This window comes from Anabrus simplex, chromosome 1 (genome assembly GCF_040414725.1).
Source record: "Anabrus simplex isolate iqAnaSimp1 chromosome 1, ASM4041472v1, whole genome shotgun sequence".
NCBI classification, from domain to species: domain Eukaryota; kingdom Metazoa; phylum Arthropoda; class Insecta; order Orthoptera; family Tettigoniidae; genus Anabrus; species Anabrus simplex.
In genome coordinates, this window is record NC_090265.1 from 983,582,028 (window position 1) to 983,599,516 (window position 17,489).

Genomic DNA, 17,489 nt, shown 5'->3' on the forward strand with positions numbered 1-17,489 from the left:
ATTCAGAGGGGACTGTCCCAGAGCTTTGAGATCAGAACAGGTGTTAGACGAGGTGTGGCCTATCTCCAAAACTCTTCAACTGTCTACTCGAAAAAGTCAAACGTGAGTGGACAAAAATGCTACAGGATGGCTCTAGATTGAGAATAGGCTACAAGAAAGACAAGTTATAGTTGGGGGCAAATCATAACGACCTCGCCTCACACCACTACTTTCCAGCGGCAGCTCGGTGTCTATTAGCGACTAATAGGATTTACTACCTCTGCTGTAGCCATAGATGCCAAATCGGCTACTGCACTCTACACGAAGAAAGGGTAAATGCTACAGAGAGTGAGGAAGAAAGTGGTTTGGCAGCCTCTCCAAAACAAACAAGGATCACTTAGAGCTCATTAACTCAGCAGGGTGCAGGGTGGGATTTACAGCTGGCTTGCAGCTCGCTTCTAGGAACTGAGGTCGTCATGTTTTGTCCTCAACTATAACAGTCAACTGTTTAGAATTTGCAGATTACTTAACACTCCTGGCATCCAGTGGAAAGCGCCTACCACTTATGTAAGAGTACAGTATGTACAAATCCAAAATTACAATGCTAAAAAGAGAATTCAATACAATAATATTATTGCACAAATTAATGTAGCAACATGTTTAATATGTTATGCGACCAGTTTCAACATATATTCATGTCATCATCAGCCCATACAAAAATGGCAAGAAGTCAACACACAAAAAACACAAAGGGTAATCGTAACACTTATGACACTCTCTTGAGCACTCTTGCTAGGCCACCCCTTATCTAACACCTGTTCTAATCTCAAAGCTCTGAGACAGTTCCCCTCTGAATTTGATTCTGGCAGTAATGTTGGTAAGAGTTGCTTTCACAAGATTCTAGGTTTTCTTATCTAGTCCCAGTTCAACACTCTGGAAGAGTGACTCTGTCTCTCTCTACTGCATCGTAGCAAGAGTGCTCAAGAGAGGGGAGGATACACAGTTCAACCAGTACCTGCACCGCTTTCCACTAAACTACTTCTATCTTCACTTAAAAGTGCTACATGAACTTCTATTAATAATTCAAAAAAGTGTCATAAGTGTTACAATTACCTTTTATGTTTTTTGTGTGTTGACTTCTTGCCATTTTTGTATCGCCTGATGATGACATGGATATATGTCGAAACCGGTCCCATAACATATTAAACATGTTGCTACATTAATTTGTGCAACAATATTATTGTATTGAATAGGTGGAACATCTTTCTCTTTTTAGCATTGTAATTATTATTTCAATATGGATCAGTGATGAAGATTTTAACTTTAAATACAAATCCAAAACCCTCTCCCTTAACCTCAAAATCAGGCATTACAGTACTGTAGTGAGACTGTCAGTGCTATATGACTCGGAATGGCTAAACACGGTAAGAACTCGGAAAACTGGAACTGAATAAAAGGAAGATCCTGAGAAAAATCATGGGCCCTATTAAAGAAGAAGACAAGTACAGAATCAGGCACAACAATGAACTGTGCCAACAATTAGAGAGCATAACAACATCTATGAGGAAGAGGAGATTGAACTACAGTCACCTCATGAGAATGGACAATCAGAGGCTAACCTCCAGAATCTTCCACACCATCTCTGGGCCGATGACCTTAGACAATAGGCCCCTTTAAACAACAAGCATCATCACACCATTTCTAAAGGGAAAATGACTAATGTCAACTGGGCAAGACTTGTCAGAAAAGACCTTCAACAATTGGACATTGCTCCCACTGAAATCTATGACAGGAATAGGTACAGAACATTGATCAGAACATCAAACTCTCTCCAGTCACTAACAGAAAAAACAGTCCGTTCGGGAGGTGATGTGAAATGGACTCAGGAGCGGAAAGACGTTCACAGTGCAAGAATGAAGGAGTACTTGTCTAAGAAGAAAGTGCTAGAGATAAGAACCACATGGTCCATAGCAGACCCAAACGGAACTAAAATAAATGGTGAACACATGACTTTTAGGCTTACATATAAAATAAATATAGCGAGATTTGGTTACTCTTATAACATTCATTTCATCTCATTAACTTCTATGATGAGGTTGACGCCAGGAAGGGCATCCAGTCGTAAAAACTTGCTACATAGATTCGTCTAACTTCAACTTGACTCCGTAGAGAAAAGAACGTAATCGCGGTCATTTCTGTCTGTCAGTGAAGCAACAGGCCTACCACACAGTAAACCTGTTCAGTGATTTAATTTTAAGTACTGTATCATCTTGTGCCGCCAACTTCCCTGCTACCGGCATGTTGTTATTCCAAATGACGTCATCTTCACGGCAATCGAGAGTATTCAAGATCCAGTCTTTTTGAAACTTTAAAGTTTCGTTCCCAACTATAGAGCAAGAATCTATTCGCAAATAGTTTCTGGAGATGGTCGCAGTTATTCCCAGTTGGTGTATGTGTAGCAGAAGCCACCCCTTCTGAATAAAGCCAGGCTGTAAAGAGCATGCTAACCCACCCGCTGATAACTAGCGTATGTTATGAGTTGTACTTTCGAATGTAATACATAGTGACTGGAAGCATTTTTTGGATAACTGCAGCTATTGAAAGCCAGACCTTTATTTCTAAGTACATTTCATGCTAGTTCTCTACATTTATCACATCACGATTTACCTAAACAACTGTATTTGAGATGAGAGCGCATTTTTTAGGTTAGGTATGTTACTATGTGACCGGATAGTGTTGATGTTCCATGACGGAAAAAATAAAAATAAATAACAGGAAAGCTTGTTGCATTTATGGATATCTACAGGAGTGGTGGTAATGCGTTTTATTATCATAATGTTTAATTTCGCACGATTATTGTCTCAATATATTTTTTATTAATGGATAGTATGTTCTGTTTGGCGTCACCGAAAACTGTAAAAGTAGTCAGTGTAGACGTAATATCAATATTATTACTAGTTAGGTACGTTGGCAAGTAAAACAATCGTTATGATTGGTTTATTGTGTTTTAAACCTACTTCTCTCCAAAAATTATGTTAGCTATATTGGCACGCGTTACAAGATATTAAACGATCACTTTGTTAATGATCTCGCCTGCTATATTAATAGCAACAACTATAAATATTTCTTAACTAAAGTAAACTCGTTTCCTCATCCTGAGGTAGTGCAGCCCCCAATGGAGGGGAGCTGCATGTACCATTTTTACCGCTTATCAACCTTCCTGCCATTCTTAAATCTCTGGCAGTATGGTACCGGGAATCGAACTCAGGCCCCCAAGAACGGCAGTTAATTGTGCTAAACAGCACACTGGCAGACATTCTTAACTAAAAAAACAGACCCATAGCATGATTGATGCGTACGTTAAATAAGCAGGTTGGACACGAAAATATTCACCTATTTGTACGACGTCATGACAGCTGCAGTAGGCCTATGCTGAGGAGGCGACATTTCGTAACTACGAAACACAGATGTACCGCATAACTTTGATGTGCGATTTCATTGCGCAGGTCGTACATACGAAACTATTCACAAATTTGTGTGATGTCATCAGAGCTGCAGCAAGGCTTGTACCCGCTTCGAAGCGGAATTGTTGTTGTTCTCTGATGAATTACATTAGGGGGTCTTGTATGTGAGATTTATTTTTTTTCATTTTCTTTGTACCAAAAAGCCAGGGGGGTCTAAAATGTGAGAGGTCTAATACACGAGTAAATATGGTATGTTATCTATTTCAGAGGAAAAGATTATTACGGCGCCTTAGATCTTTTAATGTGAGGAATATCTTTCAATGACCAAACAGCAGTGCAAAGAACAACCAATCAAACAGCTTAATACCCTTTCAAGCATACGTGTTCATTCACTTTGTGCTCACCCCTGATCATAGTCAGTTATTCTTGACATAGGTATTGAGCAGCAGTTTTGTTTTCAAGTAGGTAGTGATTTATTGTCTGGTAGCCATGGGTAGAAGCGAAGTGACAAACAACATGCCGAGAGTTACAAATCGGAATATTTGATGTAAGCGACACAGATATATACTGTAGAAGCGCCGACTTTGCAACCAAAGACTTGAATGGAAGAAGAAAGATGTTTTGGATAAACACTGCAAGAGCAGAAACCACGTGCTACTAAGGGAGCAATTTTTTTCCCAACCAGCAAGTGAAGAGCGTGGCGTCCAGCAGCAAGCCACAATAGCAGAAATGGACAGAAAGGCAAAATGAGCAAAAACCGAGAAACAGACATTCGTTGAGGATACTGTGAAGACATGCCTGCAGACTAATATTCCCATCCACAAGCTGGACCATTCTGCTTTCCAAGACTACATTGAAAAGTAAGTGCCGATTTCAGATATACTTTTGGGCGTTATTTGTGTTTAAAATACATTTACAGCATCTTCAGTAGTATAGCCTAACTTACTGTAAAACATTCAGAAAGTAGCCTATATACCCCCTTCCCCTACCCCCACCCCAAATAACCCATGATGATGGTTGTTTTGAAGTATTATAATTGCTATACGGCCTTGTTGAATTTTAGGTTAGATCTCTGAAACTTTCGACCAAAACCCACGCGGATGCACGTTTCCTAATATGACAACTTCACGTGGAACTGTAGGTTAGATTATTAAAATATTTGACCAATAAACAAACAAATGTGGATGGACGTTATTTTAAAATGTTACAATTTAGTAGACCATTAAGGAGTAAAATAACTGCTTGTTTTCATGTACATAAGTGGAAGTTTATAGGGAAAAGCTTCAAAACTCATTCAGGGATTCGCTAGGCCAGCAGTACACCAAATGTTTAAGTATTTGTGCTTACCTGTAAACTTAATAATTATTATTATCAGCATGTTTAACGACATTTTATTGGCCCGACAGGTACGTCCCAAGATCAGGAGATCTGCTCCAAGGTCCCTTAGCAGAGATTATGTTCCACGTTGCAGAGATTCAGCAAGGGCAGAGGTGAATGCTGCATTGGACAGGAAGCCCATTGCAGTAATCGCAGACGAGACATTTGACAACCGAGGCAGATGTGTCTTTGCTGTTCTATTTAGGACGATCACGTCAACTGCAGAACAACAAGTTTATTTGGCAAGCTGTTCCTTTTTGGATGATGCCAACGGGACAACATGCAGCCGCGCCATCATGATGATGCTTGTTGTTTAAAGGGGCTTAACATCCAAGGTTCGGCCCACCGAGCAATTGTAGATGCTCTCAAAGACTATAATAATGATAATGAAAATGTGCTAGGTTTAGTGTCAGACTCTGCCAGATACAAGGGTACATGTTCCCAGGCATTACAGATGATAATTGGAGACCATCTTCTTCACTTACAGTGCTTTACACGTAAGTTGCATCTTGTGGGGGTATTCTCAAGGAACTGTCACAGTTGAACAATTTGGTTTCAAAACTTAAGATGGCTTTTCTCCATTACAGGAAGTTGAAGATAAAATTGATTTCACAGATATCTGTGAAAATTAATGCAGCATTCACAGTACTGGAGGGATCATCCTACCTATATGCTCACAAGTTGTGGGATGATATTTCCACTATCTATGGAGAATTGAAAAGTTGTGCTGACAGACGGTTTCCTTTGAAAAAAGTGGCCTGCTGGAGAATCGCAGAAACAATACAAAGAAAGAGGAAAGGTAGAATTTAAGCAGGGTATACTTAAATACATAACTAAGCTCTCTAAGCACATAAGTGTCAGGGATACTAACATGTTTTTCAACGAAGTATGCAATTTATTTAATCCTGCAGTCACAGGGCTAAACAGTGCTCTGGAACAAAAATCATTTGTGTCTTTGTAGCATAAGCTGCCATTTTTTAGAAGTATCACTGTTGATCACTTTGTCGAGGACTGCGAGGCGTATCACCAACTGATGCTGCAGAACATTAAAATGGAAAAGAAAAGAAAAAAAAAAAAAACCCACTGACACTCTTCAAAAAATGTTAATGACACTTAGGTTAAAGATTCCTACCTTTGTCTCAGCAACACTGCAGTGCATTTGGGGCCATACAAACAGTGTCAATGTAGAGAGCTTTTAGCAAGTACAACATGATTGTAACTGATAGGCAGTCTTGAATGAAAGACTACACCATTCAAACAATTGACATGTTGTACTTCAATCATTGAAATTCCTCTTCCTTGTAGGTCTGTTGTACTTTGATAAATGAATACATTCAGAATAGTATTATTCACTTTGAAATTGTGTTTGTAAATATGCATATTCATGTGTGCATTAATACTTCTTGCAGTCTTGTGCTGATGTTTGTCTTATTTTCCATAGTGTTTTCAAAACTGCATGATGAGCAACATGTGGTTAAACAGGAAGATTTCACTCTCAACTGTTGTGTGTGCAATTTTGCAAATTATGCTTATTTTTAACCAATTTGGTACAAAATGTTAAATTTGAGAAGTATAGATGACACAGAATGCTAAATTTAAAAATCAAAACGCTTAATCTCAGATTTTTAAATGCTATAAACCACAAACCCTGTTCATATATAATGATGTACTCAAGAACTGAACAAAATATAAATTTCTTTTAGGAAATACATGACAATCTTCAATTGCTGTTGGGTTGCCAACCTCTTCAATCAGAATTGTCATGCAGTTTGCTTATCTTATGATATTTGTAATTAGCTAGTTTCGCCTATGTGTTGTAATGTGTGTGCTTGTCTGGAATTAGCTGTATAGAAATGTATTGTTTGAAATACCCGGCAATTATGATTCGCCTTTTGAAGTAACGTTTTGTTTTTTCGCGAGTACAACTTTCTCTGACACCGTACTTTATTCCTGCTGTGCAATTTCAAATGTTCTTTGCATCTTCAATAACCCTAAGCTTTTCTTTAGCTGTGAATGAGTAATTACAAGAATTTGTAACCAAACGTAATACAGGGTTCACACTTCACTCCTAACATACTACTGACACCACACAGAACAAGGCCGGACAACGCTATTGTGGAATCCATTGAGGTGCAGCAGTACCAGCCTTACTTCAATTAATATGTGCATCAAAGCTCTTCCAAGCTAAATTCCAGAAAAAAATATGCACAGATTATTTGCGTATATACAGTATGTATATGAATGAAATGTAAAACAGCAACTTACCATGTAAGCATATGAGGATAGAGTACATGTGTTACTTCTATGTGAACTCTATGTTTATGCATTAAGTTGCCTCTCTACATCTGTTTTCTAATCTATTATATATTTTGCTTCTGTTAACTTTCATACCTGAGCCTACATAATTAAATTTTACTGTGCCTTTTAAGACATGGAACAGGTAACTAAATATCAAATTCCATATGAAAGTCAATGGTAAGATTTAAAATTAAGTATAGCATGGGTTACTACCTCATCTTTATGCTCTATCTGAAGCAGAATATCAGTCTTCTCGTAAGTACTCTGTAACAGCTTTGCATCAGCTGGAACCTGATATGGCAGTGGTTCTGGACCAGACTCATGTAAAAGGAAAATGTGCTTGCCACTTGCTCCAGTAACTCGCACAGCCACCAGTGGCTGTGAACCATCGATTGATTCAAGGTATGCTCTGCCTCCTCCTAGAAGAGCAGTTAATGACTTGCTCTGGAACTGTTCATTGGATGATGCAAGTTTTACTGAATGTAATGTAATACTTTCTCCAAGAGTAGCCAAGCAAGCAAAGAACGGAGCGCTCAAAACACACCTGGAAAATCAAGATTAAAACAGTCTCAATTGTAACGAAAAGGAAATTCACAATAAGCGAAAGATATAACTGATTAACAATACAATACTGTTACTGAGGATATAGATTTGGATAAGAAAAATAACACTTCTGACCCCAAAATCTGTTATTTTCATGGTATAGTGATGGTATGAGTTTACTACAATGACACAGGAAGACTGTCAAGGAAAGAAAAAACTAAAGGAAAGTAATAAGGAATAAAACGAGTGAATATGGTGTTGTAACCACAAAGATGCACAGAGGAGATGCTGTCAATTGTGTACACTGTTTTATTTACAAATTATATACATATTACACACAAACTAATAAACTGCCATCTTGAACAAAACACTGCTACGAAGCAGAAGTAGTTGTAGAAGAAGACTGCTCTGTTAGCATGTCAACCGATAACCAACACGACAGAATCACAACATGGGTTCACACACTCAGCTAATGACTTCCACTACAAGTGTCACTAACAACTCTATTCTAACTCCCAAGGCTGCCACTTTATATAAATTGCCTGGCCAGACTTCTAGAGAAGTAAGATACAACATGTTTTCTCGTAATTTCTAGTCTCTACAATAACCTATTTACAATGAATGGAATTTTCTATACAACTCTAGTGACAAGATACGTTGTTCTGGACTATTACAGTAAGTTGCACAACATTACATTGGATTTATACATCATATTTACAGGTAAAAATAAATTATATATGATTAATTATGCGTTCTTTTTTTTTTTTTTGCTTTACGTTGCACAGACACGGGTAGGTCTTATGGCGACGATGGGACAGGAAAGGGCTAGGAGTGGGAAGGAAGCGGCCGTGGCCTTAATTAAGGTACAGCCCCAGCATTTGCCTGGTGTGAAAATGGGAAACCACGGAAAACCATTTTCAGGGCTGCCGACAGTGGGGTTCGAACCTACTATCTCCCGAATACTGAATACTGGCCGCACTTAAGCGACTGCAGCTATCGAGCTCGGTAATTATGCGTTCTTACATTAAATAAACTCATATTAATATACGCACAGCAGACGTGTCGTGACATAACCTCACGTTTTGTTACAACAGTGATTTATACTAAATAAAGTCCGTACATAACTATGTAAATAATAATAATAATAATAATAATAATAATAATAATAATAATAATAATCAAGCTTGATATTTTCATTAGTACCCTTGGGTTAGAGAATTGTTTCCAAGTTACACTAGTCCATTACACTTGTATCAATATCCCCCCTCCAACTTCAAACAATTTCAACAGTCTATCACACTTGTTGAATTGCCTTGGTCGTAGATTATATCTTCTCTCTTCCACAACGTCGCTGAATGCGCTCTCCTACTCTTGACCAAATTGTGCCATGTTGGGGCTCAGTGTTGCCTCGCTACTAGCCTCTTCGTCGGCGGTAGTCGATGCTTTCTCCTCCTCATGACCAGATTGTAGTGTCATTAGTAGCCTCCCATCCAGGTGGACCCATGGCAGTACCAGGCTTACTCTGTATGCGCAGCGGTTGGGTGGCTTGCTGCAATTTCCATGCGTGGACCTTGACAGGAGGGTTGGTTTTTAGTAAGTAGACACCATGGCCCAGCTGCTTATCAACCTCGATGGGACCAACCCACTTAGGTGCGAGACCTGCGTGAAACCCTCTAATCTTATTACAGACTGGGTGGTTACTTCGCAGAACTTGTTGGCCTGGTAGGAAGATCGGGGTCTCTTTGACGTCTTGAGCCTTGACCTGAGTAAGGGATCTCTTCTCGGCCAAAGCTTGCTTTTCCTTGATGTCCTGCTGCTGCTGCTTATGCTGCCACTCTGCTAGGGAAACTGCTGCATCATCTTAACCAGAAGTGGGTAGTGGATGAATCTCCCAATCCTCGGTACCGAATAGCTGTCAACCAAGGAACAGCTCCACTGGGGAATAGCCAGTGACACGGTTGATGCGCAGTCGCAGGGCAAAGAGTGATTGCGATATCTGACAGTCCCACAGTTGATGTTCCTTGTCTATTAGGTGGACCCGTAGCATGCCTTTTATCTCATGGTTCTGTCGTTCCGTTGGACTGCCCCTTGGGTTGTAGATAGGGGTGATCCAGTGCTCCACATCCCATTCAGTCATCATTTGCTGTCACTCCCTTGACGTGAACTGACTCCCGTTATCTGACAGAATGCACCGTGGATAACCGTAGCGGATGAATACCTCATCCTGCAGAAGACTGGTGATGAGTCCCGTCGTAGGTTCTGGTATCGGAAAGGTTTCAAACTCTCTTGCGAAGAGGTCGGTGATTAGTTGGAGTCCTGTTTTACCCTTTGGTGTTCTAGGGTAAGGACCCATCAAGTCCAGGGCAATGACCTTCCAATGGCGTTGCGGCAGTCTTCCTCGTTGACTGCAATCTGCCTTCTTATTGCTGGCCTTGGTGCAGGCGCAGATGTAGCCACCCTCCACATAGCCCAGGATGTCTTTCCGCATGTTGACCCAGAAGAATCTTCATCGGATAGACTGATATGTCTCTTTGCCTCCTGGATGTCCGGCTTCAGTGCTGTCGTGAAACTTCTCGAGAATGACTGTTGGGTGCTGTCTAGGGATCACCACTACTGCAAGTGTGTCACAGAGGTGCGATCTGTACATTAAGAATCCTCCATCAACCCGGAAGTTCTTGAAGCACATCTTGAATTACCTCGGGACGAGTCGACTATCGGTGTTCTGTTTCCTAATCCACTGCGTCATGGTCCTACAGGGCTTGTCTTGTTCTTGCCATTGCTTGATTACTCCCAGATCAAGTTCCTTCTTGATGGTCATAAGAACAGGTTCATTGGGTTCGCTCTGGTGTTTTTGTGGAAACTCCCTCTCGACAATGGTGCTCCTAACCTCAGGTTCCATCACCGGGTGCCTAGATGAACTGTCTGCTCCTATGTTTGTCGGCCCTGGGACGTGACACACATCAAAATCAAATTCTGCGACTAACAGAGGCCATCGCATCAGTTTATATTTTGAGCCAGAGACTGATTTCAACCATTTTACAACTGTGTTATCGGTGTACAGCTGGAACTTCCTTCCCTCCAAGTAGCCTCTGAATTTGCCCACGCCCCAAACCACGGCTAAGGGTTCCTTCTTGGCAGTGCAGTAGCGTTGTTCGGTGGGAGATAGCTTTCTGCTGGCATACTTGATTATGTCCCTTCCGCCGTCACTCCTCTCCTGGAATAACACTGCTCCCAGGCCGTAGTCGCTGGTGTCCGTCTGCAGGCAAATCTTCCATTGAGGGTCAGGATGGGCCAGCCCGGGAGCGTTGCATATCACAGCCTGAATGCCTTGGAATGCTGCCTCTTCCTTGCTACTCCATCGGAACAGATGGTTGTTATGGAGTAGATCAGTGAGTGTTATTGCTTTCTCTTCAAAGAGTGGCACGCTATACAATCCACACAAGCCAAGGAACTGACGTATTTGACCCATGCTTTGTGGGCATTAAGCTTCTTCAATAGCTCGATTCTTCTCCGGTTGCGTTTCTAAACCTTCAGATGTTAGGACATGTGTCAAGATATTCTACGTGTGGCTGGGTGAAGTAGCACTTGTCCAGTTGGCAGGTCAGTCCATGAATTGTCAGTCGTTCCAGCACTTTCTTCAGACGCACATGGTGTTCTTGAAAATTCTTGCTGTGGATTAAGATGTCGTCGAGATACACTTGGCAGAAATCTCCAACATATCCTGACAATACCTTATCCATCAGTCGCATGAAGGTTGCAGGAGCATTCTTCAGTCCAAAAGGCATTACTATAAAAACTGGTACAACCCTCTCGGTGTCATGAAGGCGGTCAGTGACCTAGAAATTTCCTCGACCTCCACTTGCCAGTATCTGGAGTTGAGATCCAGTGTCTGAAAATCCTAGATCCACTTACTTGTTTCAGTGAGTCTTTCAGGTCAGGCATAGGGTAGACATCACTAATGGTCTTCTCGTTCAACTTGCGGAAGTACACACACAGTCGATACTCCTCATTCTTCTTTTTCGGTGGACGATAAGTGAAGCCCAAGAGGATGTAGAGGATTCGATTAGACCTTGCCCTTCAATCTCTTGAATCTTCTGAATGACGAAGTTGCACTTATCTGGGTTGATTGGATATGGACATTACTTGATGGGTGAGGAAATGCTGCATTCAATGTGTGTGTTACAGTGGTAGCCCAGCCTATTTTATTGGTAATGACTTCTGAAAAGTCCTTTTAAGGTGTGTCTCGGCGGGGTTGAAGATGCGTTAACTGGATATCTCCCAGGTCTACGTCGACTTCCACATCTTTGCGAGTCCGGAGATTTCCATCGTTCCAGGTGACCCTCAGACGTCTGTCTTTTTCAAAAAACTTCATGAGCTTCACAGTCTAGGACCACCTTGTATTCTACCAGAAAGTCATGACCTAATATGTCAGGTTCTGAATCACTGCAACGTTAATTACAATAGGCAGGTGCATGCATTTAGCGGTTAGGTTAGTCTGTCCTTGGATGGAATAGGTCGTGGTGATTATTGTTTTAAGGGGAAGTACAACTGGGCAACCATCCTCTATATAACACTAATCGAAGAGAAGACATGGAAGGGGTTCGACACTTCGAAAAATGAAGATATCCACCAAAGGAAGACAAGAGCCATGAAGGGCATGAAAATGAAAGACTCCCTAGGCCTCCGTACAAAATACTGTCGGGGTCTGAAAAGAAGAAGAGTTGACCAAGGGAGGTCGGATAGGATAGATGAAAGTGAGGAGCCTGGCACAAGTAAGTGGAAGCAATGCCAGGACTCGGCTAAGGGCCCCGTGGTCGCCAACCCACGCTCCATACTTCAGAGCCCCTGGGGCCCCTTTTAGTTGCCTCTTACGACAGGCAGGGGATACTGTGGGTGTTATTCTACCGCCCCCACCCAAAGGGGGATGGATGGAGTAGGTTACCCTGTCCGCTGCTCCCACTACCCTTCCGAGATGGTGAGACTTCATAGGCAGTAGTAATTTGGCAGGAGTCCCATTTACAATGAGTGGTTTGCTTGGCTGTCAAGCATGGCTGAAAAATTCTTGTTACCTATCCTCAAGATGACAGCTGGGTGAGGCTGGCCTGTTCTGCTCACAATCTGACCAATCCTTTTCCTACTTGTTCAGGGCTGCTTGTCTGTCGGGTCTTGAAGCGCATTCCTGTTCTCGGTCCCCCCCCCCGATCCAGAATGGGACGGACCTAGTTTTTCCGATGCCAAAGTAGGGCATTTGCTCTTCAGGTGTCCTGTTCTTCCACACTGGTAGCATTTCCTAACCAAGCTGGTCCCTTCCGTAGCTTTACTCTTGTGTTCTTCCAGCTGGACGTTGACTCTATGCAGATCATCAAAGGATCTTGGTTGCCATACCTTCACTAGGGGTCTAATCTTATCATGGATTAGCTCTACGATGTCTGGTAAGATCTCATTCTTGCTTCCTTCAGGATGCAGCCGCTTGAAGAGCCGGTACTTCTGCTGGATGAACGCGCTAGCTCTCATGCCGTTAGGTTGTGCACCAGTCAGTACCTTCCTTTTCACAGAGCTTTTCACCCCTTTGGAATTAAACCTTGCAAGGAATTCCTTCTTGAAATCAGTCCAGCTTAAGTTTAAGCCCTTCAAGTTGCGACTTGCGCCTTTAACTGTGGTGTGAAGAGTTGAACAAAGATGTCCTCCGGTAGATTAGTCCTTCCTAGTAGACTGGCCGATCCCTCGATGAAGCTAGTCGAATTCTCTTCCAGTCGCCCGTGGAATTCCGGAAAGCTCTCTATAATCACCTTCGGGTCTGGGTGTCCTGTATTGCCAGTTAGGTTTGAGGGGGGTTGAAGGTGTGGTGATAGGACCTGTTCGAGTTAATCTTTCTTCTACCGTGTGAAGGATGCTCTCTCTCTCTTATTCTGCACATCTCCCTTGATGGTTGAAATCCGATTTTCTAACCTTCCTTCAATGGCAGAAGTATGGTTCCCAAAATTTCCCTCAATTGCAGAGGTACAGCTTCCAAAATATCCCTCGACAGTAGAAATTCACCCCTCAAACTGTGGTTTTATGCCGGAAACCTGGATTTCTACCTCCTTCTTGAGGTTCAAGATATCCCCTTCCAGCTGGTTTACCCTACTATCGATCTGCTCAACCTGTCCCAGTTTTGACCTGATGTCCGATATCTGCTGTGTTACTTGATTAGTGACGTCACTGATTTGGGAATTGATCTGCAAAATTTTTTCATCTACGGTTGAAACTTTCGATTCTAGGCACTGTTCTACTTTGTACACCTGCATGTACACTTGAGATATTTGTCTGGTCAGAACTCCATTAGCTTCAGAAATCTTGTCATCTACCTTCGAAATCTGTTCGGAAATCTTTTCTGTTAAGGTAGAATTAACTCGTGAATCAACATCTGAGATTTTGTCATTTGGTTTCAAAATTTGGTAAGGTGGAATTAACTTGGGAATTAACGAATGAGATCTCGTCATTGACTGCCTGTATCATGCTCATTAAGCTGGAACACATTTTTGCTATATTTACCTCCTCTTCCGACGATGAGTCCGGTGTTTTGTCCACCTCAATAAAAAACTTTTCAGGATCTTCGCCATTTTCAATGAGGACTTCCCGTAGCCGTGTCTTCAATGATTTCTTACTGCCGTTCATCGGAAGATCTCTCTTTGAGAGTTATTCTAAGTTGTTTTACAGACATATTTTCCAGTATCACTTGCATTCTGTTCTGATTTCCACTTACACTCTTATCCACTACCGAAAATTATTCTCAAGCCCTATCCACGGTCACCACTGTTGTAACCACAAAGACGCACACAGGAGATGCTGTCAATTGTGTTCACTGTTTTATTTATAAATTATATACATATTATACACACACAAACTAATAAACTGCCATCTTGAACAAAACAATGCTACGAAGCAGAAGTAGTTGTAGAAGAAGACTGCTCCGTTAGCATGTCAACCGATTACCAACACGATAGAATCACAACATGGGTTCAACACTCGGCTAACAACTTCCACTACAAGTCTCGCTAACAACTATATTCTAACTCCCATGGCTGCCTCTTTATATACATTGCCTGGCCAGGCTTCTAGAAAAGTATGATACAACATGTTCAAGATGGCAGTTTATTAGTTTGTGTGTGTATAATATGTATATAATTTGTAAATAAAACAGTGAACACAACTGACAGCATCTCCTGTGTGCGTCTTTGTGGTTACAACAGTGGTGACCGTGGATAGGACTTGAAAATAATTTTACTAGTCAACAGCCATTTTGCATCTGGAATGTGATACATCAACTAGTATGTATTTTGGTGTGTAGAATCCGAATATACCTTTCAAAATGTTCTAGCACGTACCATTTTTGAGGTTTTCTTAATTTTTGTATTCAGTATTTCGCTTTTTGCTGTTCTTCTGTTTTGATGTCTAATTGTTTCTTCTTTGCAGAGGAGAGCTAGATCTACAAATCGTCAGTACAGTAGAACCTCGATAATTCGAAATCGGTTAATTCAAAATCCCACGTAAATCGCAGAAGCTCTCGTTCCCAGAAACATGAGATACAGTTTTGCATGTTATTTAAATTGTTAAATTCGAAATACGGATAATTCGTAATTCGAAGTACAATGTTCGAAATTGCCGAAATTCAGACTTTTAATTTGAAACTGCTTTTACATTTTAAAACAATAGTATGTTACAGAGTAATTTCAACTCGAAATTTATCCGCGTCATGATAGAACGTGTGTTCCGGAACATGGAGGGGAAGCTTTCCGCACTTACACTCACTTCGGTGGGTCTACAGTGCGCTTCATGATTGCCAAGTAGAATGAAATCGGAATTCTTTCGTATTCAACCCTTTAAGGAACGCCGTAATATCACGCAACAGGCAGTGTGTGGGAAAACAGAATGCGCGAACACTGGCGATGCCGACAGTTGACGAAAAAGCGCGGCTCATATAATAAATTCGTAGGCACCGAACAATACTGTCATTGCCGATGAAACTGCATTGCTTTATTTTAATGCGAGCCCTAACGGTCTTATGGTTTTAAAGGAGAAAGTGCCAGCCGGGGAATCATACAAGGGTCGGGGATGGGGTCATTGTAGTGCGTTGCAATTGCAATGCATATGGAAGCGAGAAGCTTTATCCCCTCGCCATAGAAAAGTACGATAAGCTACAATGTTTTTAGGGCGTCGGGCACTTTCCATCCCAGTACAAAGCATCTAAAAATGCAAACAGTACAGATATCCAAAAAATAATGCATTTGCCAGGGGAACCAGCATAATTTATCCTCTTCTTTGAATTGTGTGATTTTTTTTTCTTTCGTTGCGTGAGGTTATGTTCGTCAGTGATTTACCCAAGTGCATTATTTGAACATTGTAAATGCACCTTGTTGGATACATTTCGGAAATAGTTTTTTCATGGCATTGGAAAGGTTTAAACTGTGAATCGAGGTGATTGCATGTATTAATGGGTCTTAGAATACTTTGTGACGAGGCAAGTGTTTACATTTCTGAAGTACGGGAGAAGTGCCATGGCGGGAAATCGTACAAGGATAGAGTCATAGGAAAGTTTGATTTTAAGGGCATCGGGTACTTTCTGTGTAAATACAAGGCATCTAAAATGCATACAGTATAGTACTCCAATGAATAAAGCACTTGCACATGGGAGCCAGCATAGACTTCTAGTCTTTGAATCGTGCTTTTTTTTTTTTCTTTTGTTGCGTGAGGTTATATTTGCCAGTGAGATATGCAAGTGCGCTATTTGAATACTGTAAATGCACTTTTTTTGATACATTTTGGAAATAGTTCTTTTTTCATGGCATTTCAAAGGTATAAACTGTGAATCAAGGTTAAATGCAGGCAGTAATGGGCCTTAGAATATTTCGTAACACGGCAAGGGTTGGTACTTCTGAATTGCGAATTGGCGGTTAATTCGAAATCATGTAATTCGAAGTCGGATTTTTGAGTCCCAACGACTTCGAATTAACGAGGTTTTACTGTAAATGGTTGGTGTGAAAGAGATCCTCAGTGAGTGTTTCCTGTGAAAGATAGTGCAAACTTTTTGTGTTTAAAACTTACACTAAGAAAAATGGCAACTAGTATATCTCGTTGCTGTCTAAACCACCCCGACAACTTTTGTTATGTGTGTGGGAAATTCACTCCAAAAGCCCTAAGAAAACCAATCACTGATTTGGTTCAGAAGGCATATAAATTGTATTTTGATTGTCCTGTTGGTGATCAAGATAAAAATTTAGCACCTCATATTGCCTGCATAACCTGTACTACAACCTTAACCGAGTGGTTGAAAGGAAAACGCCGAGCCATGCCATTCGCTGTTCCGATGGTGTGGTGTGAGCCTAAAGACCATTATTCAGACTGTTACTTCTGTCATACAAATAATTCGGGACATTCACGCAAAACTAGACATAAAATAAAGTATCCAAAGGTATCTTCAGTGCATTTGCCTGTGCCCCATGATGAGGGGTTGCCTGTTCCTGTCTGTAACTTGAAAGCCATGGAACCAGACACCATGTCAAGTGAATCAGAAACTACTGAACATATAGAACAGTACTGCCCTCAATATCATGACACTTCACCTCAGCTCTTTAATCAAGAGGAATTGAACGATCTGGTTCGCGATCTAAAACTTTCGAAACAGCAAGCTGAACTCTTGGGGTCGAGACTGCAGCAACGGAACCTTCTAGCTCCAGGGACAAAAATTTCCTGTTTCAGATCAAGAGGTGCTTCCTTCACTCAATATTTCGATATGCAGAATTCAATGTGTGTATGTAGAGATGTCATTGGTCTGATGATGCAGCTAGG

At 41.2% G+C, this 17,489-nt stretch overlaps 1 protein-coding gene across 2 annotated transcripts in view; it reads right to left on the reverse strand.

Annotated features, from left to right (window-relative positions):
* EMC1 (ER membrane protein complex subunit 1) overlaps positions 1-17,489 on the reverse strand; it is a 219,765-nt gene that overhangs the window by 171,402 nt on the left and 30,874 nt on the right. For both annotated transcript variants that reach the window (XM_067148931.2, XM_067148925.2), the window contains exon 5: positions 7,332-7,662. In XM_067148931.2, the coding sequence (XP_067005032.2) occupies positions 7,332-7,662 (331 nt within the window). The remainder of the gene's footprint in view (positions 1-7,331; positions 7,663-17,489) is intronic.